Below are 27,787 nucleotides of genomic sequence, written 5' to 3' on the forward strand. Positions count from 1 at the left end.
TAACCTTTCCCTTCAGCTGTTGCATTTGCCACCTCTCTTCCAGTTTGATAATCACCAACCTGTCTCAGTGATAACATCCCCCACTGGCTTTCCCACAGCAGCCCCTAGGAAGAAAATTCTGCCAGGTGTAAAAAGTTCCATACCAAGACTGACAGTTACATGAATAAACACCTTGCCCCCAACATTAGTGTCATAGTTCAGCCCTGACTGGGACCAGACTACACAGTCTCTCTCTCACTCCCCCCACCCTCCGAGAGAACAGGGAGAGAGGATATAAGAAAAAGGCTCGCAGTTTGAGATAAGGACAGGGAGAAATCCTTAAAGTTACCGTTACGGGCAAAACAGACTCGACTTGCAGAAAACCATTTATTTCTAAAACTAGCAAAAGAATGAGACGGAACAAAATAACCTCCCCCCACCCCTCCCTCTTCCTGGGTTTAACATTATCTCTACCTCCTTCTGCCCCGAGCAGCACAGGGGGAAGAGGGAGTGGGGGTTATGGTCAGTTCATCACATGTCGCTTTACACTGCTCCATCCTCTTTAGGGGAAGAACTCCTCACATTCCTCCCCTGCTTCAGCATGGGGTCCCTCCCACCGGCCACAGTCCTTCATGAAACTGCTCTGGCGTGGGTCATCTCTTCTACGGGGTGCAGTCCCTCTAGAACAGCTGTCCCAGCAGGCCCTCCATGGGCCACAGCCTTCTTCAGGCATCCACCTGCTCTGGCATGGGGTCCTCCACGGGCTGCAGGTGGATCTCTGCCCCTCTGTGGGCCTCCATGGGCTGCAGGGGGACAACCTGCTCCACCATGGGCTGCACCACGGGCTGCAGGGGAATTCTGGCCAGGAGCCACGTTACTCCTCCCCCTCCTTCTTCACTGACCTTGGCTTCTGCAGCCGCTCCTCACAAGAAAAATTCTTCACAACAGGCTGGCAGATGCCTCTCAGGATCTTTTTAACATCTCATTCACATCTCCTCTCCTCTCCACTTCTTGCAGCTGGGCCGGGCCGGGCCGAGTTGGCCCCAGTTGGCTGCCTGGCGGGAGGCCAGAAGGTGAGGCCTGCAAGGCCTACAAGGCTCGCGCCTCCCCCTCTCTGCCTGCACTCAGCTTCTTCACCTCTTCTTTCTTTTTTTCCTGTTTTCCCCTTCTTAAATATGTTATCGCAGAGGCATTATCACGGAACATTCTGCTACCAATTGGCTCGGCCTTGGCCAGCAGTGGGTCTGCCCTAGGCTCGGCTGAGTCCACTGAACAAAGGGGAGCAACTTCTAGCAGTTTCATGCAGAAGCTAACACTGTAGCTCCCCTCTCACTAAACAAAACCAGAACAATTAGTCATGGTACAGTTGCACTGGAAGAAATATTTGTGCCTTTAAAGAGCACGACAGGACTTTTCAGCTATGGATATTTAATTATTTTTCTGTTCTCTATAGGGGAAAATTAACTTCTTGTAGTATAGAGGCAGACACCAAACCTCTTTTCAGTGTGTATTCATTCTCACTAATGGTTCTTTTAACAGGAAAATCAACACTTTGGAATCATCAGTCCTGGCCAACTATCCAAAACCTTTATTCCCAATTTCACTGTTCATTTGTGATACAAAAGGCAAACTTTCACAAACAGTTCTTCAGAACAAAAAACTAAATGATTTATACATAAACAATTACATACAGCATTTATAATGTGCAGTACAAAATATACACTGTCTGGATGAGAGACAAATTGCTTATCATACCAATATTTAAACAAGTGTTAATTATATAGACTAGCACTGGTGGTTACAGTTGTAGGTACTGCCCTAAAGCACAGAAAAGATACAGCTCTGAAAAGCTGTACTTGTCTCATCCTCAGTCCCCGGTTCCCCATTCCAGACTTGGTCCTTCTTCATATTCACAGAACAGTTCTGAATTCATCAAAAATGAAGCTAGGCACATGTGCTTCAACAACCTAAAGCAAACAGGAAGGCACAGTTAGGCTTTTTTCATTTTTCATCCATATGCTCTATTCATCTGTTAACAAGCACACCTGATCTATGAATCAAGCACACAGAGCTATGGATCTGAACCACCCCAGCTTTAGGATGTGCTCCTGGATGTGTTCTTGCTCAGCGCACAGAGCACGGAAGGAATACAACGTCGGGCAGGTAGAGCAAGCCCTGGGCTGTGAGGAAGTGCTGGGACCATAGGTACTGTGGAAGACTGGAGGAACGCTGACACCCTCTCTGCCGTTTCTCCACATAGCGCCAGGCTGAAAAGGAAGCTGGCACAGGTACCAGATACATCAGCTGCAGAACTGACATGGGGACTTTCTTCTACACTGCACTGTGGGCTGGGAAGAAGACAGAAACTGGAAGAATCTCTCTCACTTTTAGTTGTGAGTAGTAGCTGGGAAATGGCTTATTCAAGAATCATCAAGGTACAGCCTATGATAAGACTTATTTTTAATGCCACATATAAATAATCTATCATCTTCAATGCAGTTAAGTTGCATTTAACCCTATAATAAAGTTGCTCTACAAGCCTAGAGTTTCAGAACTTCCCCTGCATGTGAAATAAAGAAGCTGCCTAGGAAGCCATGCTTTGGCATGAAGGGAAGGGAATCAAGGACTGGAGCTGGTGCTTCATAAAGATTTAGACTTGCTAATTAGCTTTTTGCCCTGCTTAGAATACTGCTAGGTTTGTTATTACTTAATTCTGAAACATTTCAGAGTTTCTATTTGATTTCTTCACTTCCCAAAAGCCCCCAGCAATGTACACACTCTCTGACGACTCAATGGAACAGACTCTTCTTGAACCCGTACAAAGCTGAAACCCTTTCTATGTTTTGTATCCCCTCTGTATTTTCTAGAAAATAATTTTCCATAAGGATACTATGTGAAGAGTTACACAAAGTACACAAGTAACACAATTTGTAGTCTGTACAGGATAAAAGAATTCATTATGACCCCTTCCTATCAGGTAACAGATTTTTCATCTATATTTTCTTTTAGTAGTCTTTATAGAACATCTGGAAGGGGTCAGTCATGCTTTTTGGACAAGGTTAACAAGTTCATTATTTTGCATATTTGTTTACAGATGACTCCATGTTCCAGAGTGGCATCATCTGATCATACGTAATCATATGATTTGATCATATGCGAACAAACTACAGTACATAACCACAGCATAAACCAAGAGGTAGCTCATCTGAACGAGACTCCTGCTCAGTGCTGCATACAGGAGACAGGGAATTCTTTCTTACCTTTCTCGGTAACTTTGTGTAGCGAATGTAATCTTCCAGGAACATGAGAGCACCCACTACATCAGCAGGCATTTCTGGTATCTTCTGGCTAAAATTAAACCACCATGAAGATTATACTCTTACTAGCCAAGCAGTTATTTGGATAAAATTACATGAAAATGCCAGCCTTCAAATAACACTGTTTCCACTAGGTACCATGTGATTACATTACAAAAAGAAATAGTATTTTAATCTTTTATTTAGTCAAATATATTGTTACTATTATGTCAAATATACTTTGCTAGAAAAACATACTGAAAATGTAGTGATAATACTATGGAAGCCCTCTTCACAGATGTGATACTTAGGTAAAAAATAAAACAAGGATACCTTGTGCACTGTTCCATTGTTGAACGAATAAACTGACCGATCAGAGCCAGAAATTGTTCTGTGTATCTTGAGTGAAACTGTTTCAACAGGGTAAGGAGTCCCAGAACTAAAGGAAGCCAGTCAATTTGATCAGCTGGCCTCTTGCACACCACTCCTGCACGGAAAAACACCCCAAACAACGTATGTTTATAAACCACAACATATTCTTATAGCAGAGGCAATCTTATCTTATATACCCTCATGAGATTTTTTGCTGTGCGTCCCCTTCTGCTTTCCCACATATACAAACTAAAAACTAATGTAACAACTGTATTTTTTTCCATAGCAAATTATTTAATGACACTAACCCAAGCACAAGACGGAATGAGAAAGTCAGGAGTTTGGATTCTGTTTCCTACTCCATCGTATTTGGCCTCAACATTATAACAAACCTGCCTGGATGTGATGGGCTGAAGTTTGAAACTGAGTATTTTCTACGCAGGTAATGTTACTAACTTCTCTGCAGATAATTTCACATAGGTTTTCAATAGATTTCGACAAACAACAACTCATACAATACCTAAATTTCTGTTGTACTGAAGTTTCGGAAACTGGGAAATGAGAAATAGGAAGTTGACAGTGGGAAAATACGGCAGACGTTTTGTGGTTATGTAGATCTGAGAGAAAAAAAAAAAAAAGAGGAACACAGTTCTTCCACATATTATTTTTTTTCTCAGTTAATAATCAATAAAATAGAAAAAGCAAACTGTAAAGTTTGCACCAGAATGCAAGCCTGACCTTATTCAATGGATTGTGAATGCCAGCTGCTTCCAGGTAAGCTGTGATTTCATACAATAGCGTGTTGTCTTCTTTTGGATAAGGTAGTGATGGGTTCTGATAATGTGCTTCAATGTCAGCCAGTATTGCTCTAAAAGGAAAATAAGTTAATTATATTAAATATTTATTTAAATTATCCACAAATCATCCTTACACAATGCCACATGTCATATTAATATAAAAACTTCACTGACAGAAAACCTGTAAATGGTTACAAGCATGAGTAAACCACCTTTTTGGAATATCTTTTTACAAACATTGTATTTGTTTCAAAATCAGCACCACACATTTTCACTACTCTTACTTCTCATCCAAATACAACCTCAAATCCAGGTATAACCAAATACAATTAGAAGCTCCGCTGTCCACTGGCATGTTCATAAAAATTACTTGCCAAGTTATTTATTTTTAATGGTTTTGTTGGGTTCAAATTCAAATATGCATCAACAAAATCCTGCATACAGTCAGACTCCACATTTTGCCATAATTTAGATTTTAAGGATTTCTGAGTTGATAATAATTACATCACAGTGATACATGCAGCTCTTCAGGACATTTTGCTTCTTACTTATTGAGATTTTCCAAAGCAGCAGCCAAATGCTTGGAATCAAACCTGCAGGAATAATTTAACTCATTGGTAATCTGTCGTCTTAAAATCTGCATCTGACCAACCTGTTGAAACAAAACAAAACAAAACAAAAACAAGGTGGAGTGTTATACTGAACCTAACAGTGTTCACAGTAGCAAATACAGGCAGTGTAAAAAGGGCACTAAAAAGGTAACAGATATAGAATCCCAGTTACTTGCTTGTTTTTCACTGGTAAGTGAAAATACTTGTACTCTTTCCCCCACCTCTCCCTAGACCATAAGGTCAGCAATAGCAGGGATAAAAACCAACAGGGATGCTTGCTGCAGTCAGTTTCCCTCTCCTTCCCTGAACTTTCCTCTTCTCTTCAGTAACATAAACAAACATTCACAGCATAGCATTACAAAGACAAGATAAAGAGACATGTTAATGCGACAGCCTGTCTAAACCTTTGTCATTGTAGACTGCTTTCTGTGTGAACAACCAAGTTCAGGAAATGCTACTGCTCTAATGCTACTGCTCTAAACTTTAGTTTTAAGTACAGTATGTTCACAAGGCACTGTGAAGAGTCCCAGAACTCCTGATACTGAGCACCAACTCAGTCTTCCCGGCTCAGATCTCTTCTTGCCAGACTCCATTTTTGACAAACTACTACACATGAATCCCAGTGCTAAGCACTTTGTGGCGTGTGAGCTGCCCATACAAACAAAGCTCAGGAGCTCTTGCAAATCCAGGCCTGCTTCACTTGTGATGTTAAAGAATTACAGGTCAACACAATACAGCACGGTAAAATAACCAGATTAAAGTATATAACCAAAGAGCCTAGAGTGAATTCTGCATATCACTAAGTCATGTAAACCTACCTTCATTATGGAGTCTAAATATGCTGTCCAAATCTTCTGAGTTTTTGCAATTGCTGCAGAATAAACCTTGTTTGAATTTCCTGAGAAAAGAAGAAGGATAAGGCATTAAAAAGAGAACAAGAAGAAAAATAAATGGAAGTACAAAGACAATGGCTTTCTTCGATCCTAAGTAGTAAGCACTTACCTATAATTCCTTTGAGAGGACTGACAGCATTCATAAGTGCTTTTAAGGTATCCTGTACCGTCCTGTCACGCAATATATTTTTCTGAAACATACTGAGGAAATTCTAAATGAAAGAAAGAAAGAAGTAAGTAAAATCCCCACACATGTACTCTATATGCTTAATCTTGGTGGTACAAGAGTCACATTTTTTTAACTGAAGGGAAATAATACTTCCACAAATGAAGAGTTGAGGAATTTTGTAGTTAGACTTTGTGCTTTTCTAAGTTATGCTAATCAGTGTTAGGACAATTAGCAGACCCCCCTCATCAATACGTAATACCCACTGTAGGCAACTATTGATTCAATTTTTGAGGAAGAGCTGTCTTCATCAATACTTACTTTCCTTAAGATCTTTAACTGGGCTAGGACTGGATTCTTCTAAGAAGTCAAAAATCTTGGTTTCATATAGAAGTATTAGGGGAAAAGTAATTACATAGAATTGACACCTTGTTCAGATCATGGTAGATCCAAACAATCTAATTCTTTGTTGATATCCAGACAGGAAAATAGAAGTTGGTCCGAGATCAACTTTCAAGTATACACAAAGGGTACACCTTCAAAAGGCATTCCCTGCAAGCCATCGTTTCATGTAACACAACCTGCTGTTACACAGCACCATTTATTCAAGAGTACCAACTTTCATAATTATATCTGTAACTGAAATTCTTATCTTTGGGTTTGAACACACATTTTTCAAATCTTTTTGATTTCAATTTACCATTTCAAAAATTAACAGATTTTTTATTTCATTAGAAGTTATTAAACAGTAAAAGCATTGTGACCTTGAGAAACCAAAGCTGAAGAATTACCTGCAGCTCCTTTACAATCATGAAGCACAGCAGCCTGTCTAAACCGTTGAGACCAAAGGTACCTAACGTATCTTGGATCTCTGAGAAGAGGCGACTGTTGGTTACTTCCTGGTGAGTTTTGATATCATACCAAGTGTTCATTTGGTCAACGTAACATGTGATTCTGAGGAAAAATGAAACAAATATTTCAGAATAAGCTGCAGATAGCTCCTGTGATAATCTGAGTCATAAGTTATCTTATTCAAGCAGAGATTAGAAACACTCTCCAAATATCTCGGGTGATGTCTAGTTGCTCCTCTCTCTGCAATGGGTTTGTCACCCTTCCCTGGTTTCTCTCTCCTCTATTTGTGTAACACATTGTTTTCCTCCTTAGTCTAAAATCACAGCTTTTCTAGACTAATATTTAAAAGGTACAGGATGGATTGAGTAAATTTGGTTTTAGATAAAGATGGTGATAGGACAACTAAGGAAAAACTATTTGTTGTGTATTTGCTTGTATACGGTGGAATTGGAGCAATCCAGTCTGTGGCACTATAATACATGCTCTTGTGACACACAGTACTTACTTTGGGTCTGTGATCCTCAGGATTTCTCTGCAAAGACGACCAATAAATGTTACAGATTCATCCACAGGTGTGAATTTCGGTATAGGAATATGAGTAGACTGGTATATGCTTTGCCAGTCTTGAATCTGAAAAATAAGTTTTAGAGTGATTTGCAGCATTAGCATTGCATGTTTTTAATTTGCTTAGAAATGTTATTCTTTTTATTTAAAGTAGTACACTGTAAAACAATATTGTAAACTACACACAGCAAAACACTACAAAACCAGAATAAAGCAAAGAGAAGGATGAGTCTTATGACAAAGAGCAAGCAGAAGATAAGGTGGAGGCTGAGAAAGCTACCTACATTCCTGGTAAGAATTCCATCTGCTCCTCTCTGCAGTAAGACTAGTCACCATTTTGTCAGCTAAATTTGAGATCTATTCACTCCACCACTTGTGAAATGTCACAAAAAGAGGCTGTGACTACTGCAGTCTTTCTAAGCCTGCATTTCAACAGCTAATGATAGATACAGAGGGGAATACTGCGATTCAGTAGTTATCTTCTGTTTTGTTTGAGAAAGAGGAAGGATATTGTTCATTGGCAAGAGATATTAAAATATTCTGTTTGGGGTGCTTTGCTCTTCTTATGTGTACCTAATGTGGTGGGGATGCTGAATTAATTAAGAAAAAAACTGTGGGCAGATGTTTTACACAGAAGTCAGCACGTTTTGTTGAAGTCACTACAGTATGTACTGTACGCAATGGGGTACACGTGCTCCATCAGTCACCAGCTTTAACATCCAAATGTAAAGACATTTATCAGCTTTTCACTTGTCCTTGGATTTGACTAGCACCTTTGTTCTTAAGAAGTTATTGCACTCTTGTTCCACATTGTAGTTAATAATACGAGACACTTCCTCTTGCCAAATTTTTAAGCCATATATATTGACATAATCTTGGATATATTCAAATGATCGATGAAATCCATCCATTGTAGCTGCCATCTCTTTCAGTTTGGGCATCAGTTCACTTGGCTACAGATAAAAAAAAAAAAAAAAAAAAAGAAAAAAGAAAAAGAGAAAAAACTAAAACTGTGAACAGGTAAAATACAAAGAAAATGTAAAAGGCTTCTAAATGCCTTTACACAACAATCTCTAGAGTATTTCACTATGTTCCAGCCAAAACTGAAAAATATTGAGAAGTTTATCACAGGTTGTTTGATAACTGAAGTAATGCTTCTTCGTAAATATTTTTTTCTCCTGCTTTTAATGTTTATTTTAGGCTTCAGTGGTATTACTGATTGATCTGGGAGACAGACTCTAGAATCCGGACAGGATCAAAACAAGGAGTCACGCTCCTTATTCTAGAATTGCATTTCTGTGTTTACCCGGCTTATACATATCACGTGCTGTCATCAGCCATCACAGAAGAAGACAGAACTGCGAACTCAGAATTGATAGGACACTTCACAATAGAATAAAAATATGGTTTTGAATTCTATGTACTCATTTTAACACCAAATAAGGCATTTCAAATAACCTTTAAGTTTAAAAAGTGCACGTTTTACAAAAAGGAAAGTACAGAAAAGTACAAATTATTTTCTGAAAGGTAGTATAATAAATGAGGTCCCACCAATCCCAAGATACATAAAAAAATTAAAATCAAATCAAGCTGATACACACCTTGGCTCTAGGATTAAAGATGAGTCCCCGGTGAAGAGCTAGAGCTACCCGTTTTACTAGTTCTTTCCTTATTCCATCCTCTAATAACTGTTTTGGGTCCACCTAAGTAGAGGAAACATTTTTTTTCTTAAAGTCAGAAAAGTATTAAAAAATATAAAGGACTTAATTTCTACAAAAAAAAAAAAAAAAAAAAAAAAGACATTAGGTACTTATGATGTGATAGGAAAGCAGTGCTAACAGATGCACTTTCCCGGCAGTGCTTGTCCAAAGAATAAATATTTAAATACTTCCACGCAATATAAATTATTCCTTTAGGTTGAACGGCAAAGGTCTGTTAATGATCAATTGAGAATGTTGTACAGTTATAAAAAGCCAGAATGCATTAAGAAGTGTATATTTCTTTACGAATGCTCGGCTCTTGATGTCCCAAAAGAGCTATCTTAATGTTGGAAGAGCTGGCTTTGCCAATGGAAGAAACAGCTCTTTAGAAAAGCTTGTAGTAATTTTTCCAGTAGAAATGAAGAAAAAAAACCCTGTCAATTAAGGTTGATGAATCTACGTACAATAAGAACTGTGGGTTCTTAACAACCTTAAATAACACAGTCCTTATCTGGATGCCAAGTTAGGCATCACCGTTTGAAAATTTGTACGCAAACTTATTTTTTCTTCTCTTTTTATCTTTCCTCAAAGGTCTTGCTTAATGTGCTGAAATATCTGTGCTAAAGTGCTAATTGCCACCAAGTGATTTTTTCATACTGGAATAATGGAACATTACCTTGATGATACCAACTAAAGTAGTTTTCATCATGAGGATGCCTTCAGTGAAGATTGAAATAGCATGGGTTAGCTTGGCAACCTTTAATACAAAGAGAAAATACAATTTATTGAAGTGATTCAATAGATTCAAATAATTACTCTAAAAAGATATACATCTTTCCCAGTGGTAGCTTCCTATTTTAAAGTAATTTGTGCTGATATGCTTTCAATTTTACATCTTTTTCTAGGCTTACTTATAGTACAAAAACAATTTTTCTTTTTTAATTAAAGCAATATAGATGTGTTACTAGTAGAAAAGAACAGGCACCCTCAGAGGCTTCACAGAGATTACAGGAGGAAAGACATAACTGGCTACACCACATGTACACGAAACATCATGGACAAAACTCTGAAATGATCCCCTTGAGCAGGCTAGGGGCACAGCTTGAAGTAGTTGTTGCTGTCAGCAATGAGTCCACTTTAATATTTCCACTGATTTAACACAGTAGCACATTGACTTAAGTTTTATACTATTAGCTGAGCGTCCTTATGCTCAGAGTTCAGGCAAGGCAGTCCTTTGCCTTTAAGACATTTGCAATATAGAACAGAGACAAAACAGTTCAGATGTACAATTCTACAGAAATCTAAGGTGAAAAGCTTTTGTGTAAGACAAGTAGTTTCCCCTCTACCTTCTCAAAATAAATATTACTGAATACTGCCTCCTCCTCCATCCCTGTCCCCTCCCAAAATAAACTGACTTTACAAAGCTTAATGGGGGAGTCTAAACATACTGTTCAGGTCTGAACATCAGCTTAATCAGAGACCACAGCTCGTTTGCAAAAAAAAAAAAAAAAACAAAAAAAAACAACTAACAAGTGAGCACTTTGGCAAAAATTGCTGGAAAAAGCTGGCATCTTAACTGATACCTGGAGATACATTCTTTGCCGGAAAGAGTTACTGGTCTACTCAGGTTTTTGCTCCTCATCTTCCTCTACTAAAAATAAAACCAAGTAATAATAGTGTTTGCTCGATCTTCCAGACTGAGAACAGTGCAGGAAAAAATCCACAGACAAAAAGCCAATGAACAATAGCAGCTTCAGCTGATCAAATCCATGTGCCTCCATCCTGTCTTCATGTTTGAGGGCAGCAAAAAGCTTAACCCTGCTGGCTTGTTCAGTCTTTGACCTTCTTCTCCTGGAACAAGCATTCCAAATACGGAGGGCTTCACTTCAGACTCAGGTTTTTAGGGTTTCCCACTAAAAAAAAAATCTTTATGCTCATTTATAAACATATTTCATTTCTCCTCCTTTTCTACAAGATCAAAAGTCTGAACTTCCACAAACAGAAAAGCAAACTCATCTGTCTTCAAGAAACCTAATGTACATTCACGATAACACTAGTCAATCTTAATTCTTACTGTGTCAACAAATTCAACTTCACTGTTAAAGTCTAACTCTGAGGAGCTGTACCTATTTAAACTTAGGCTGAAGTTGGCCACCTACAAGGTATGCTTTTTCAGAATTCCCTATTTTAACTGCACCTCGTATCGTGGTCCAAGCTGAGCATAATCTCGTAGCTTGTCCTTATCAAGGCGAGTAGGCACTTCAATAATATCATGAGTTTGAAGCTTTATAATTTTAAGAAGAGATGTAAACATGCTTTCTGGAATTATCTGTAGAACCTTTGTAAATGAGAGAAGAAACAAACACAGTCAGTATATTCTCATAAAAAAAAATTCAATTAAGAAAAAGTAACTAGAGAACAAGACAACTACGCCTCTCCAAATGCCTACCTTTCTCACATAGGAAACCAACTCGCCAGAGTAATACTGTGATACACTGAGAAGATCAGGACTGTTTGCTTGGTTGATGCGGAGAAGCGGCAAGTCAAGAGCAGAAGCAAGCTAGAAATAAAGTTAACATTTTAACCTCACATGTCTGTTTTCCTAATATAAATTACATGCTTGAATTCTCTTGTTCGGCTCTTAATCTACAACTCAAAGCACTAGGTTCTTCCTAAAGAGCAGTGTTACAACGTCAGGTTTGCCAACAGAAAAAAAAAAAAAAAAGTTAAAAGTCAAAAAAGTCCAACAGTCTATAACGCTATATTCCGCTTACTTTTTTTTTTTTTTCAATCTTAACAGTCGCATAAGATTTTTTTTTGGGTTGTAATTTTACACTGTCCCTCATGCTATTTCCCATTCTTATTTCTACAGAAAATATTTTCAGTTGATGCCAGATCTTCATGATGACAGGCAAAGGGCACAACCAACATAACTTTTGTAATTCCTTCAGCCTCCTCTGATACATTATGCAGAGGATCCCATCTATGCACCAATGTCTTATTTGCATAACAGCAGCAATACAACTGGTTGCATAAAAAAAAAAAAACATGCAAAAATTGGCTTTACTTTCTTTAAAGCTCATCCTGAGTTAATTTAATACAGTCTAAAAATATGGATATAGAAAATATTGGTAAATGGAAGTTTTGACTCTTTTGTGACTTCACAGCCTTAAGGCCTATTTTACAAATGCTTTTGTTGACCTGCAGTGTTCAAGTACGTTCACTGTTGTTTATACTTACCTTTAAGAAAGTGGCTCTGAGTTTCGTTACCATAGATGGACTGACTCTTATGCTTTCCTGCATAATAGATGTAAAGCTGGGGTAGGAAACAAACAAAACAAATCAGCTTCTTCCCCTGAAATTCTTATTTTCAACTGTTAAATCATGTATCACCACTACCAGAGTAATCTAGAAATGGCACAGAAGATCACTAGAGAACTTCACTAAAGGAGGATTTCAGTCTGAAGAGATATTGGTTAGAAAAAAGCTACATGATAAAGGAGCAGGTGGGGCAAAAGAAGAGGCCCTCAGGGCGCATTAACAGCCAAGGTAATGAAGTAGCAGGCCAGCAAAATCGCACCATGGAAAAGGAGTTCTCTGTCTTTCCTTATTTGTTTTTGGTTGAAACAGGAACTCCAGTATTTTGGAGAACACTTAGCTATACTAAAGGCTGGAGACAGAAACTTAACAAAATTGTTAGAGTCAGAACAGGATAGGCAGTAATAAGTTACAGTATCATTTAACCTGCAGCTAACAACGCAACAAGGATGGCTGTTAATTCTTACTCAAGTTGATGAGAGTTAAATATACTCAACAACTCATAGAATAAGGCTTTGAGACTGTTTTTAAATTGGAAAGTTTCTAGTATTAATAATATTTATGCATGTTATTTCCCACAAGTTTCGCAAATTATGACTGACTTGAAAGAAAAACCTCCTGCTAAGATACCTGTCAATTAATTGCCAAGCATAAGAGAGATCACCGACTATCTGCATGGTGATCAAAACTTCTTCTTTAATGTTGATAGTTCGGATCATTTGATGGAGAAATTTGCGGGTGTCAGCCAGAAACTGGCAAACTTGCAGGTTAGTTTCCAGCTGGTGAAACTCTTGGACCTAGATTTAAAAAAAACAAACAAACAAACCAACCCTATAAAACCATCTCCCTTTTTTTTTTTTCTGTTAATTTTTAAGGACAGCAATATAAATAGAATCAGTAAACTGACATATTTCTTCAGGATGTTATTACAGTAAGACACTTAAGAAATTCTGGCCTACTTTAGAGTGCGTTAAATAATAAATTTCACAAAGTTACTCAAGGAGGTGTACTGTAAAACACCATACCAAGTACTCTTTTATACTCTGGAAGTAGAAGAAATATACACAAAACAAACACTGAGATTTGTATTTTGCCTTTCAAATTACCCTCTCTACCTTCAAAGGAATTTATTTTCAGAATTTCTAATAAAATGAGTAACGTTGCCAAATAATGTTTAATACTGAATTCATTTCTTCGAAAACCCCAACTAACACTCAGCTACAGGTGGCATGATTTTTCATGCTATACCCCTTATTTGACAATCACAAGGTCTATAAGCAAGTCCTGCTTACTGTATATATAAAGATCAAAAGACTTAAACAATTGTTAAAATGGAGATCTGTTTTGTAACTCATCTATTGGAAGTCGGCGCGTGTGTATCAAATGCTATTTTTCAAAAGGATGAGGTCATTTATCTCAAAATTTCTTTGCCATACCTCCTCCAATGCCTGTATTAGCTGCACTGTTTTTCTGCCTGCTGCAGTGGAATCATCGTAGTTTAGAGACATTATTTGCTTGGAGATTTCTCTGAACCAAGCCTGAAGATTTTCTATGTAAGAACAAGAAAAAAATTTATCAAATCTTTGCATGTATGATAAGGAACAAAGACACGGGGAACTTTCTAGTAAAAACAACCAACCAAGCTACAGACACGATGTAGGAGATTATTTTTAAAGTTTTCATCTTTCTCTTAAATTTCTAGTCTTTCAACATGTAGACTTGTAAAGTGGCAAATGCTCAGCTAAGTTTCACATACAACATTAAAAATAACAACTACCAACACAAAACAGGCATTATAAAGTCCATACAAAGATCATAAAGCCCTTTAAACAATAAATTTGTGTTTTATGATCTGCTTTACAATGTTAATTGCCTTGGCAGTTGCAATTTATATGTTTCAGCTACAAGTTTGCTGAAAAGGGAGATATTTCAGTAACGTAATTCTGATCTTAAGTGGAAGCAAGTGAGAAAATTGCCTATATTCTAAATTTTGTTGTTTTGGATGGATCACAAACATTGCCCTTACACTGACACTGTATGCAGTGTTCCTGATTAAATGAGAGAGTGATTTACAATTCTTATTCTTACATCAGTTCAAGATAAAAAAGATGTTTCAAAAACCAGAGCAAGAAATTTGGAAAGAAGTACAGATTCAAAACTTTTAAGCGCTTGGAGAACCTGAAAAATACTCAGTGCCAATGAGAAGTAAAAGAAGGTTTGAAAAAATGCTGATGCAACCAAAATCCATGTTTCAATTAGGGAAAGAATCGAGAGGAGGGGTTAAACCATCCCCATATTTAATGGGCATGATCTTCACACTCCTTTGTTCATAAAACACAATAACATTAACTCCATTATACATAGAGAAGTGAACTAGCATTTCATAGCCTTAACTGACATATCTAAATAAAATGATTAAAAATACTTTAAAAAATGTGGACATCTAAATATTAGGTATCTAAATATGGCTTGCATATGGAACACACATGCGGAAAAGCTAAACAAGACAGCATGTAAGAAATCTCTGCGGCAGCTGAGGGACATGAAAATTTTTCTCATTATCAGTATTAACCTCATGTATTTTCTTTTGGTATCAGCTTAGAAATAAAAAACAAAACTACATTTCCCCCAGTTTAGTTTTTAATAATTACCATTTTTCTCTACTCTAGTAAGAGGTTTAACTCCTGAGAAGACATCAGCAAGCTCAGTCATCCTTTCAGATCCCTCTTTTTTATAGTTCTCCCATTTAGTTTGTTTTTCTGACAGCATCTGCTTGAACATCTATTGAAAAATGAAGCATTTGGTTTACAAAACTGGCAAGAAGGCATACTACAATAGATTAAAAAAATACTGAAAACAGACGGAATGGACTTACAGTGATTACTACATAGGTTCAAGATCTTGCCAGAATATTGAAGTGTAACATGCAACTGGACTGTGCATTAAATGTACTACTACTACTATTCAAGTCTTCAGCTCTGTTCTGCTATTCAGGGGAAAACGCTGAAGAAGACAGCAGCATATTACCTCTTTCAAAATGAATTCAAATTGAGCTGTATCCAGAAGAAGCTGGAAAAGGATCCTGGGATTGTACCTGGAGTCTGTCAGAATTTGATCCTTTATCTGGCGGAGACGTTTGTTATTTGGATCACAAGCTGAAAATGGAAAGACAACATTTCCCCACTGTTACAGAACTTGGCAAAGCTTTTCAATCTATGTAAACAGACTTTTTTTAATAGCTTGAAAGCAAAAATGTTTCGCTCTGATATGTAAGTCCCTACTTATTCTCCATTTACATGGGTCTTACCACCCTTGTACAATCCTTCCTTAGGACAGGAAATAATTAAGGTTTCTGTGGCACTTCAGCCTCCTTAAAACTCTTCTGTGGGCTTCTGCGAACTAAAAGTGAATTTAGTACACTTGACTCAGATGCCTAGAGATCAACAGTTCTAAAACCGTTACAGAAAATACATGGAGGTGTAACAGAAGCCCTCTCACATACCAAGAAGCCTCAAAGACAGCACAAGCATTCAACCAAGAGAATGTCTAAATAGGTAGGTTTACAGACCCAAACTCATGTTTGAGACATTATTGAACAGTTTCAGCTGAATTTCAGTGCAACAGAATAAAAACCTTTAAACTATTAATTACTAAGATATTAAGAAGTTGGTTACTGCTTTCCTTTTGGTGCTAGGTAAAACTTTCACAATGATGCTTTAAGTGATAAGGCAAAAAAAAGGTTAAGTTCCCAGATTTTTCTGCTGAGTATTATTCAACAGAATCATGACTTTTCCTACTACTTTTTATATCTGGGTCTACCTCACAAGAATTAATGAAATGCACAGGTGCGGTTTCAGCTGAAGACTTTAGGAGACTGTTAGCAAAAGAACAGCTCAACAATCTATTGAAAACAGTAGATGAAACTGCTGACTTCAACAGTCGCGCACACTGAACTTCCCTCAGGACGTAACATGAAGTGTACCAGTACAGCAGGATTAACAGCTCTGTAATAGAAGTCTAGCACAAAGACTTACCTGTGTCTGCAGTGTGAAGCATCAGCCAGCGGATTGTTACGTTGCAGTCTCGCAGGCAATTCAGCAGTTTGGGAATATTGTCCAGCACCAGCTCTTCCCTTAGACAGCCCTCCTTGAGAAACTGCTGCACCTGAGTGTGCACTCGCTCAGTGACTGCAGCGTATCTGCTTGCCTTAGAATATACAAAGCTGGCATCAGTATAATCCTTGCCTCAAATGGAATACATCATGGACAACGTGACTGTGGCTTTCTGAGAACTTGAAGGGCATACAGATCAAAAAGTGCTATAAAAATTACTATCACTACTAGCAGGCAATATCATACACTGCAACTGCATGACAAAGGAAGAAGCTAAATTTTAAAGCAAATAGCCTACATAGGAAGCCTACATGTAGGAATAGCCTACATGTTTCAAAAATGCAGAGTTGTAAACTTCTATATTCCCTTATGTACTGTCTAGAAATCATTCTTAAAACACGGTGCTAATATTTTATTGCCTAATGAGAAAGAATAACAACAAAAATCTATTCCAGAATGGAAATACTTGTTATGAATTAAATGTCAGTTCTACTTAGCAAACTTCTTCCCTAAAGACTACAGAAAAATGTCTGCTCATACTCCCCAAGTTTACGAGACAATATATAGTACAGTTCTCCTAATTAGATACTTCTGTGTGCTTTTTCCTGAACACTACGGTCAGATTCTAAGGAGACATCAGTCAAACGATTTGTTTATTGGGCAAACAATCAACCAACCCAATATTACTCACTGTTTTCTGAGCACGGGAAAAGGATTTCATGTAAAAATAACTAACTGCATTGCATCATACAACATTTCAGTATCATTCTTTTAAATCAGATGCTTTTTCCAAATAATTGTTTATTTAATTTGGGAGGCCTCATTTAAAACTGATTGAATGCCACATTCTGTCAGCATAAATGTGTAACTTCTAAAACTGTTATCTATGAAAGACCAAACACTATAGTCAGTTTAAGACATCCCAATACCAAAGAACATGGTGATGAGTGCAAGCATCTATTCAGTCAAGTCACAACCCTGAAACTTTTAAGGGAAACAAACGCTGCAAGAGGAAGTGAAACAAGCAGTGCTGTGAAGACCAGATTTTGAAACTTGGAAGTATCTTTAACTCAAAGTTATGTACAAATTTGTGTACCCAAACTATTGTACTTGAATGTAATGCAAATAATTGTATGCAAGAAAAAAAGACCCATGTGTTACTGATGTCATATAATATGCTTAAGATGCACACAGAGATTAAATTTTGCTAAAAATACTTAACTCTGGCTTATGTACCTGCTCTTTGACATTTGAAAGATCCAGTGTGTAGTTGAGGGCAGTTTTAGCAGCTTTGTATGGTTCCCATGCTTCTGCTAGATTTACAGTGATTCCCATGTAAATGCTAATAACCTAAGATTGGAAGGAGAAAACAAGAAGGTGCATGTATATTTTTATTATGAAAATAACATACTTTTCATTGAGCAATGAGTAGAAAGTGATATGCTGTGAGTATGAATATGAAAGAACTAAACCTTCTTGGTAGCTATACTTTTTGCTCCACCACCTTTGGAAATCAAAGAGTAAGAAGAGTTTGAAGAAAAAGCGCACAGTTAGAGGCTTAGTTCTGAAAATAAGCTGACAGTTCTTTCAGTCACTATGTATGATCCTTGGCCTCTATTTTTTCACCCATGAACTGATGACTTCTTTTTAATTTCCAGGATGCTATGAAGAAGACCTATGCCAGCCTATTTCAGCAGCATTTTTTGCAGACTAGGGCTTCCAGATGGAAATCCTAAATCTCAATACTGAGACACAGAGCAATTCCATTTTGCTCACTGCATCTGAAAACGTCTGTAGAATTTCAAAGTGGTTGGTTTTGCTTCTAAGTTTTTTGGACAATGGCATGGAATGGCTCCTTAAACAAGTTTTCAAATAACATCAGTATGCGGAAATTTCCTGGAAAGCGAGACTGTCATCCAGAGCATCCTTGATAAGCTGGTAGAATTCACCAGCAGAAACCACATGAAGTTCAATAATAATAAAGACAAAGTCCTGCACTTGGGACAAAACCAAACTGTTGCAACAGCACAACCCGGGAACTGACTGCCCATGGAACAATTCTGCAGAAAAGGACCTAAACATCCTGGTGGACAAACTGAGCATGAATCAGACATGCAGCCTTATGACAGCAAAGACTAACCACACACTAAGCTATGTCAGCCACACTGTAGCCAGCAGATTGAGGGAACTGATTATTGTCATCTAGTCAGCCCTCCTGAGGTCCCAGTTAGAGTAATGTGTTAAAACTTGGGCTTCTCAGTATGAGACCGACATGGACAAACTGGAATGAATGGAATAGGTGGCTACTGAGACACTTCCAGGGACCCACTATGGAAGTAGCGGCTGGGGGAGTTCAGTTTGCTTAAGCTGAAGGAAAGAAGACTAACGGATCTGATTGCTGTTTTCCACTACCTAAAGGGAAGTTATGAATAAGACAGAGCCAGACTCATCTCAGAGGCTCATAGTGAAAAGAAAAGAGGCAACAGTCACAAGCTACAACAAGGAAAATTCCAGTTGTACAGAAGGAAGAAATTCTTCACCATGAGAGTGATTAATCACAGCCACAGATGCCGACAAGCTGTAGATCTTCATTTTAGATATTTTCAAAGCAACCAGACAAGCCCCAGGCAACCTTATTCAATTTTGAAGTTAGCCCTGCTTTGAGGAAAAGGCTGGACAGGATAGTAATATATGCCTACATTACCTTCCAGGCTACATTTTTTCTATGATTCACTTTACCACGATGGTATCGGAATGGCTGATGTAACCGTTTTAGACAATAACTGATATTTTCAAAGGATAGCTTTCCACATTTATGCAGAAGGTTTGACTTAGGTGGCTTCATTCTGAACAAAGTAAAACTTCCTCAGAGAAGAATCTATTCTAGTTTTAGGACATTATTATTTTCTATAATGCACACTGTAAAAAGAAGGTAAATTCTTCCTATAACATTAAATCCAGGCAACAGTTTTAAAACAGAATTATTTTTTACCCAGTTATCTGGAAAGTATTTATCCACTATCTCTCTCATTTTTGCTTGCTGAGTGTGAAGAATAGAAGGGTCAAAATACAGTATCACATAGAGCATAGCAGCCTGAGTAGCCAGGGCAGTGCTGCGGTGTTCTGGTAACGGATATGCTGAAACCTAGGAAAAGGGAACAAAACAAAACTGAACATAATACAATGCAACATAAACCACTTGCAAACATTATGGGGCACATTAAAGAGTACAGTGTATAGATACTAGGAGGCACGTAGGATATGTGGATAAGCTGACATGCTTACACATGCAGCACATTTACCAGATACATTTTACAGAATACAAAAGTTGACTGTGTAGATGCCTGCTCACTCTAACAGAATATAGTAAGATATTACTATGCTGTAAATGAGTCAAAGGAGGGATGAACTGAAGAGCTTAAGATGAGTTGAAAAGAGCAGAGTTAGAAATAAGTATTTTGTAACAACTGAATACATTTAGTTCATCTCAGATAGAAACAAGTATTCATTTAACTGAAGTAACAGGCAATTAAGATGCAGGTAATTTAATTATTCACCAATTCCATGGACCAGCAAGACTGAAAATACTCAAATTATGAACTGAATTTTCATTTTAAAAATAAATAAGATAATGTATTAAAATACCTTCATGCTAACAAAAAAGTTGGCATCAAAATCATATTCAACAAGACATAATGATTTCTCATTAGGAGAACAGTTCTCTGCTTTTATTTAGTAATGTTCTGTTTTTCTTTAATCTTTTTTTGGTTATTTTATTAGTTTAAGTGTTCAGACTAGTAAAAAAAATCAGGAGGATTCTGCCCCCTGCCATCAAGAATAAGCTGCAAGTATCAAAGGAGACAAGCCCTCAAACATAACATAATTTAGTGAAACAGGCTGTATTCAGTTTGGGTTGAGCTGAAGATTTTTACTGTACTTTTGGTACTACATTTGGAAAAAGTACATAGGTTATAATCAAGCTTTGTATAGAATATTAATGGTTTTCATTATCAACTGTAACCACTACAAAATAAAAATAATAAATTAAAATATTATGCATTGAAATAATATTACAATATTATTTTAATTTCATGGTTGAGTAACTAATCTAAGAAGCCATTTTATACTCCGTTTTAGATCCCTCTCTTATCTTGCAATAACCTACCTGGTTATAAATATCATCTGACCGTAAGCGGCCAATAACCATACTAATGAATGTGTCACTTATGGGTACCCTGCTGAAGTAACTCTCGGGGTAGTTTGGAGGTCTCTTAGCTCCAGGTTGGCTCGAGTATCCAGTGCTTCGAAGCAATTTACAGATATCATCCAAATTGGAATCAGCAGAAGATCGGGCTGCACTGTTTTTACAAAAGAAAGGAACAAAAATTGAGCTCTATGACCTAACCATTTCCTCTTTTCCCTCCTCTTGTAACCATGCCTCTCCTCCAAGCAAACGATCAGATACTAAGGTCTGGGAGATTTTTGGTTGTTTACTCCATGAATATAATGTTCACTGTACTACAGGACACTAATAAATGTCCATACTGGAATCCTAGATATACACACAAGGCACAAACAGAAAAATGAACTTTATTCAGGAACAGAAACAAGTAGCTTTACAGTCAGAGGGGGAATTTTGGCTTGTTTTTTTTTTTTTTCTTTCTTTTTCTTTTTTCCTCCTCATTTCTGAATTCCCCTTACCGATCCACTTCTACATTCCAGAGTTAAGGAATCCTCTCTCATTATATGCTGAGAAGCATAAACATAGTCAAAGAAGCATAGAAACAGGCTACCTCCTTTTTTATATCTGTGAAAGGATTTGCACTGGTACCCTTTGGTACCTTACCTGTCATACAATGATGCTGTCAGCCCAGCCTGGAAACTCATTGATTTGACTAATCAAGCACTGTAACTACAAGAAGCAATACACTTGTCATCTAGATACTCAGGACTTTTCACCAAGATTTGCTCACGTATTTGGGAACCTGTGATACTTTCTGTGGTGGTTTAGCTCGGATCACCACACAGTTTCTTACTTACCCTCCCCCTACCCAGTGGGACACGGGAGAGAAATTGGGAAGAAAGGAAAACTCGTGGGTTGAGATAAAAACACACCGGCTACTGAGAAGAAAATTAACTCCATCCCTGCTGAAACCAGGACACTTTCACAGCTGGCATTGGCAATGCCAGCTTTAGGTGAAGGTTTATTTGTCAGTGGACTTTGAATTTTTATTGTGACAGCATGAAAAATCTGTTGCTCCAGTTTTGCACTAGACCTGGAAAATGACCTAATGCAAGGAGCTCTATTAACATGCAGAGAGCTCTGCGCAATTATCAGTCTATCTGTATGGTCAGACAATCAAAAAGTTGCTGATACTTCCATTTATTTTAATTCAATAACCTACTTGACTGAACATACTGCATGTTACATTCTTTCATTCTGGAGTGTTTCCGAAAACCAATATACATTACCTGTATCTGTAGTAGGAAACCAACATTCTTTCTCTGACTTCTCCTTCAATCTTCTGGTCAACAACCAGTAGCATGACTCCATATAAATAGAGCGCTTCACACTGTTTAGAAAATGAAAGAATGAAGGGAAGAAATAACATAAATACAATTTTGTAGTAACACGTAAAGACAAACACATACTGGCAAACTAGCCTAACACCAACTACGTAGTCAATACAGTATGAAAATCGGCAGGCTGTACATTTTTGGTCTTTGTCCTCCTAAAAGTGAGTTGTAGCATTTCCATGCATTCAGTAAATTTAAATCTTTGTCTAGCTTGGCACTAAACTAGTTGGTTCATCTTCTACTATTACAGAACTGTTCAATACTTACTAGAAGCTGTTTTCCGTCTTCATTAAGGAGGACTGTTTCTAATGTTTGCTGAATGTAAATTCCTTCATTGAGGTCATCCAAATACCTAGGGATCATAACAAAGAGTTGGTCATTGATTATTTTGCTCTCAAATCGTATGTCCTCAGAACTGAATTTGCTCATTTTCTCTGAAAGTCAGTAGACACATCAGAACATTTCCCTAGTACAAAGAGCATGGAGTTTTTCAGATAAAGAAAAGATGCTCTACTATGAAATGACAGGCTAGAACTCCTTGCTAGAGCCAACCAGTTGGCAAAATCTTCCGGCCATACCCTGACAGTGTATGTGAAAGACACTGGAGGATACTCTGTAACTTACAGCTAACACCCTCTTATTCTTCTCATGGACGGGCAACAGCCCGAGAAGAGAGCACTGAGGTGGCTTCTACTCCAATAAGAAAACAAGAAAAACAATTCTTACGCTTAAGATTCTCTGGAACTTTTTCTTAGAGTATTTCATGAACCTTTCATATTGTTTTTTACAGGTAAGCATAGTAAACTTCAGAACATGGCAACTCCACTGAAAAATTAAGTTCAGGAAAATAATGCCAATGACAGTTAAAGAAAAAAAAACTCTACTTGATATCCTGTTTTGCAAGACCACAAAAAAACTTAAGTTTAATAATATGGAATCTCCTTTTGCTAAAAAAAAATTTCAAGACAAGCTCCAAGATAAAGAAGAAAAACTAGCTCTAGCTTACAAATGAGGAAACGAGGTAGAGAGGTTAAATATTTTCAAGCCATATATTAAGCTGGTAAGCAACAGCAGGAGTAAAAGCTAGCGTTCACTCTGGCAATCCAGCTTTCCAGGTGCACATATGCATGCTCGACAGTGAGTGTATTTGGTCTCTAAGGAAAAAAGCTTATCATTATTAACACTAAACAGTAATCTAGTCTTTAAGAAAATCCACATGTATTTAAGACACCATACCTGTTTAAATCTACAATGTATTTATGTACACTTTGAAAAGCTAGATAAAATCTTGTCAAAATTTCAATGTTGTTTTCACGAAATTCTTCATCTAAATCCAGTAACTCAGGTTTGGCTTCCAGTTTGCCTTCACATGCCTCAGGCCCCTAAGAAAAAAAATTTGTCTTTAGAGACAATATTGGACTTCGACCTTTATTTGACTTCTCTTCAGTAGGACACAGAACACATACAATCACCACTGTGTACACAATACCAGATTTAACATTTCTTACTGCACTAAGGATTTGTAGTTTTCCAAGCTACTTTATGATTAAACACTGACTCCATAAAGATGGGGTTTACACTTTGTTACAATCTGGAATTATTTAAGATATTATTTATCCTATGAAACCAATGGAAAAGAATAGTTAATGCTTTGGGTAAAGCCTCAATGCATCTGAAGCCACTACATGCTTTTTGTACTGCTAACTGAGTTCCTAGTGAAATTTTTTCCTTCACACATTTGACCCGATTGATTTCTCAGATGGGAATCATAACATTGAGGCCTCACAAAGCTTAGTACCTTCTCATACATTTAAACTGCTTCAAAGTATTAGACCTGGGGGTTTTTGGGGAGGCTTTTTTTTTTCCCCCCAGACTCTGGATCTAGCTCAGCTCTAGTCTCCTAAATGACTGCAGAAACAATGTCACTAAAAACTGTGGGGAGAAAAGGGTTGGGATGAAGAGCCTGACTTCCTTAAAACAATGGTATAAATTTTTCTCACCATTTACCACTGTCAACATTTCTTACAACCATCATTTGGTCTTACCATCACCATTCTAAATGAAAATACCATTCATGTTTAACTGAAAATATTATTAACATTTAATTTAAAATACTATTAATGTCAGTATTCCACAGACCACTTATGACAGCATGAGATCATCGCTTAAAAGGATTTAGGCAACATGAACTGCATAAAAATAGCTTCAAATACAATTAAAATAAAATACCAAGCTTAATACCTGGCTGACAATCATTGCGTGGTTTTAAAAAAGCTCTTCTGCTTCTTTTTTTTTGTGCAAAATATCTAAATAAAACAAAGGATAAAAGCAGGCCCCAAACTGCCTATGAAGTTCAAATGCAGAAAGTAAACAGTCTGAATTTTCAAAATCTCACATCTCTTCTCATTAGCTGATTCTAAGAATGATGAATACAGAAATGGCACATTCACAGAACAGAATCACAGAATGGTTTGTGGTGGAAAGGACCTTCAAAGGTCATCTAGTCCAACCCCCCTGCAAGGAGCAGGGACATCTCCAACTCGATCAGGTTGCTCAGAGCCTCATCCAGCCTGGCCTTGAATGTTTCCAGGGATGGGGCACCCACCACCTCCCTGGGCAACCTGTTCCAGTGTTTCACCACCCATATTGTGAAAAATTTCTTCCTTATGTCCAGTCTGAATCTACTTTCTTCTCTTTTAACACCATTACCCCTCATCCTATCACAACAGGCCCTGCTGAAGAGTTTCTCCCCATCTTTCCTATAAGTCCCCTTTAGGTACTGGAAGGCTGCTATAAGGTCTTCCCAGAGCCTTCTCTTCTCCAGGCTGAACAGCCCAAACTCTCTCAGCCTGTCCTCATAGGAAAGGCGGTGAATTCACTAAATTAGCTGTGAAAACATCTGCAAATTCACTAATCTCTGCTTTCTAAGTATGCCTTTTATGGATTTTGGGGGGATTACTCTGAAGAGCAGCAGCACTGTTGTGCCTCCTTAATGTTAAAAAACCTTACAATTTCAAGGATAACTCTATTTCTCACCAAATATACCTATCTGCTTTTAAATTTTCAAGTAATTTGTGTAAAAAAAAATATTTCTAACAAACACTTAGATCCAAAGGTATCTGGGATATTGTTTGAGCTCAGGCTTTTTAGTGTCCAAGGTTCACAGTTTAGTGCTTGAAATTTACAACTTTTGCTAAAAAAAAAAAAAAAAAAACAAAACCAAACAAAACCAAAACAACTTCACCCCCTTTGCTTCACTATTAACACTTCTTATACTGTACAATCCACATAAAGTCAGATTTGATAGTCTCTGTAATTCCTTCTTAATCATGCTGGAGAACGACAGAGAGAAATAGGTACTGCAAGAAGCTTAATTTTGTAAGGGAAATAAGCTTTTAATGGACACTGCTCTTTGATTTGTTTGTTTATTCAGTGCACCTGACAAGTTTGGTGAATGAACAATCACAGTACTGTCAAACAGGGAAGCAGTTTCCATGGCTGCAAAGAATAAGCTACAGATAACCAAGGAAGATGGGCATATTGCCCACAATACTGCTCCAAAGGAAAACAACCAGCTGCACAGGCTTAGAACTTGCTGGTGAAAGCAGAATTTAATGTTCCTGCCGGAAATAATAATAATAATAATACCCCCCTGAATCCAATACTTTATTTTTATATAATCAGTATCCATCAAAGTTCACAGGCCAGATGGCGTATCAAACATTTCGAAAGGTGTAGCTGGAACCGCTCTTGAATGCACTTAAAACTGCCACCTCCTTGCCCCGATACTCTCAGTGCAGGTACTGGTTATGCTTATATCCTGCCTAGGGGTTAAGGCACAGAACCTTCCCTAGAGTGTTTCTGCTTACTGAAATGAGTAAGATGAGGCTGGGTATGGTCAGAAGTATAAAAAATACAAGACAGCCCAGAAATGGAATGTTAGCAAGCAAGCGTATTCCAATTGCTATCTCAGTTGTGTGAATTTTTGGTAAAAACTAAGCAAGCAAGAAGTCATAATAGTCAATGCTGAAGAATGCTAGTAATAAACACAATAGTCAGGAATGGCTGTTTCATAACCTGAAGCACTCCCATGCAGGACAGCAATGCTTTAAACAGAAGCTTAACAATAAAAGAAAAGGATTTACCTTAAAATAACTGAAATCAAATATGATATCCCCATACTTCTGTTGATCAGCCTTGTCCTTTAGCCTAAAAACACCAGGAATAAATTCGGAAAGTCTCAGCAGTTCTGCAATGATGGCATTTCCACAGGAGACAATTCGAAGAATTGCCTGACCACAGAGATTGTTTTCAGCTAGAAAATCAACCATTGTGGAGCTGGATGTGGCAGAGCAGCAGAAGTCCTGCAGCTGGATTCTATTTGTTAGTCTTTAGGTTATTTGAAGAAGAAAGTCTGATGAGATAACTAGCTGCTCCATTAATAACCTGTAAAAACAAAGCCACACACATTCAGATTGGTCTGTATTAATATTTTTGATAGTTTAATCTAAGTGGATTTTTAAGTATACTCTCAAATAATTCAATTTATGAAATCTAAAATACCCAGAGCTTTTTCAAGTGAAAAAAATACACTGAATTCATCTCCAGCACATACACTGTGTTTGACTCAATCACCTGTGTGACCAGGCAAGGAAAGCACGACCTTTTATACCAGAAAAGTCAAAGAAAACTATTGAAGAATGAAAGGATCACAAATACCGAAGCAATTAAGAACGAAAAAGGACATGGCAGCAAGGAAAGCAAAAACATGTTACAAGATGTGTTTATAACACTCGCTTTAAAAATACAACCAAAGTGACTGTAACAGGCTTTAGCAACAAGGAAAACTTTTGTAGCAAATGGAAATGATACAGCTCCATTCCTTTATTTACTGCTGAAGGGTTTCCTTCTGTGCAGTGCTTGCATTTCCTAGTCACAGTTTTATTTACTGACATGCTTCCTGCAAGATACGGAGCTAAAAACAAGCTTTCATGCTTAGAAATATTTATGGGAAGTTATGAGCTGAGTTTTCACTAATAACTTTCCAAACTCCTGAGGTAAATTCAAGATGACGGTGCCTGTTCTCTCCCAACATGAGAACCAGGAGTCCGGCCTTCCCGTCAGGCGAGGCGCAGGGCATTAGTGCCGCAGCCAGCTCCAGCTCCAGCTCCTCCGGAGGGCCCCGAGCGGGCCCCACCGCCGCCGGGCTGGGCTCTGACCGACACCCACCGCACCCCACCCCACCGCACCGCGCCCTTTCACCGCTCCCGCCAGCGCCTCACGGTTTGAACCCCGCCTCGGGGCAACCGCCGCGGCGCCAGACCAACCGCCAACCGCCTCGGAGCGGCGGCGGCCCCCTCGCCGCCTTCCCTCACCCAGCGGTGCCAGCCCGGCTCGGCGGCGCTCACCCTCCCCCGCCGCTGGTGCGGTGAGCGGCGGCGGCAGCGACGAGCGTGCTCGGCTCCGTCAGGTGAGGCGCGGGCAGCGAGAGGGACGGAGGGAAGGGGCCGGCGGCGCTCCCATCACATGACGGCGCAGTCATGTGGAGAG

At 38.2% G+C, this 27,787-nt stretch overlaps 1 protein-coding gene across 2 annotated transcripts; it reads right to left on the minus strand.

The window, feature by feature from the left end:
- Window positions 1–1,544: 1,544 nt before the first annotated feature.
- WASHC5 (WASH complex subunit 5) lies at window positions 1,545–27,765 on the minus strand. 2 transcript variants are annotated; one of them, XM_086741253.1, is made up of 29 exons: window positions 27,646–27,765; window positions 26,383–26,683; window positions 23,474–23,619; window positions 22,505–22,589; window positions 22,133–22,233; window positions 20,826–21,018; window positions 19,653–19,805; window positions 17,897–18,010; window positions 16,583–16,754; window positions 15,576–15,703; window positions 15,200–15,329; window positions 13,985–14,097; window positions 13,179–13,345; window positions 12,471–12,546; window positions 11,680–11,790; window positions 11,428–11,568; window positions 9,907–9,987; window positions 9,132–9,233; window positions 8,304–8,483; window positions 7,472–7,596; window positions 6,906–7,068; window positions 6,058–6,160; window positions 5,874–5,953; window positions 4,993–5,096; window positions 4,386–4,515; window positions 4,168–4,264; window positions 3,609–3,762; window positions 3,240–3,327; window positions 1,545–1,946 (listed from the first exon to the last, which is right to left on the minus strand). In XM_086741253.1, the coding sequence occupies exons 2-29, from the start codon at window positions 26,566–26,568 to the stop codon at window positions 1,890–1,892; spliced, it is 3,480 nt and encodes a 1,159-aa protein (XP_086597379.1). In that variant the 5' UTR covers window positions 26,569–26,683; window positions 27,646–27,765; the 3' UTR covers window positions 1,545–1,889. The 2 variants fall into 2 exon arrangements, with proteins under 2 accessions (XP_086597379.1, XP_086597380.1); XM_086741254.1 differs by having other exon boundaries at window positions 27,613–27,748.
- Between the last annotated feature and the right edge of the window lie 22 nt (window positions 27,766–27,787).

The sequence above is a fragment of the Chlamydotis macqueenii genome, chromosome 2, assembly GCF_036417535.1.
Source record: "Chlamydotis macqueenii isolate bChlMac1 chromosome 2, bChlMac1.mat, whole genome shotgun sequence".
Lineage (NCBI taxonomy): Eukaryota > Metazoa > Chordata > Aves > Otidiformes > Otididae > Chlamydotis > Chlamydotis macqueenii.

Excerpts from the sequence above, each read along its gene's own strand:
- WASHC5 (XM_086741253.1), bottom strand. The coding sequence starts at position 26,568 with ATGGTTGATTTTCTAGCTGAAAACAATCTCTGTGGTCAGGCAATTCTT. Across the intron at positions 12,547-13,178 it reads GCTTGGCAATTAATTGACAG|CTTTACATCTATTATGCAGG; the intron begins GTATCTTAGCAG and ends TTCCTACCCCAG. Across the intron at positions 5,954-6,057 it reads TCCTCTCAAAGGAATTATAG|GAAATTCAAACAAGGTTTAT; the intron begins GTAAGTGCTTAC and ends TTCTTTTCTCAG.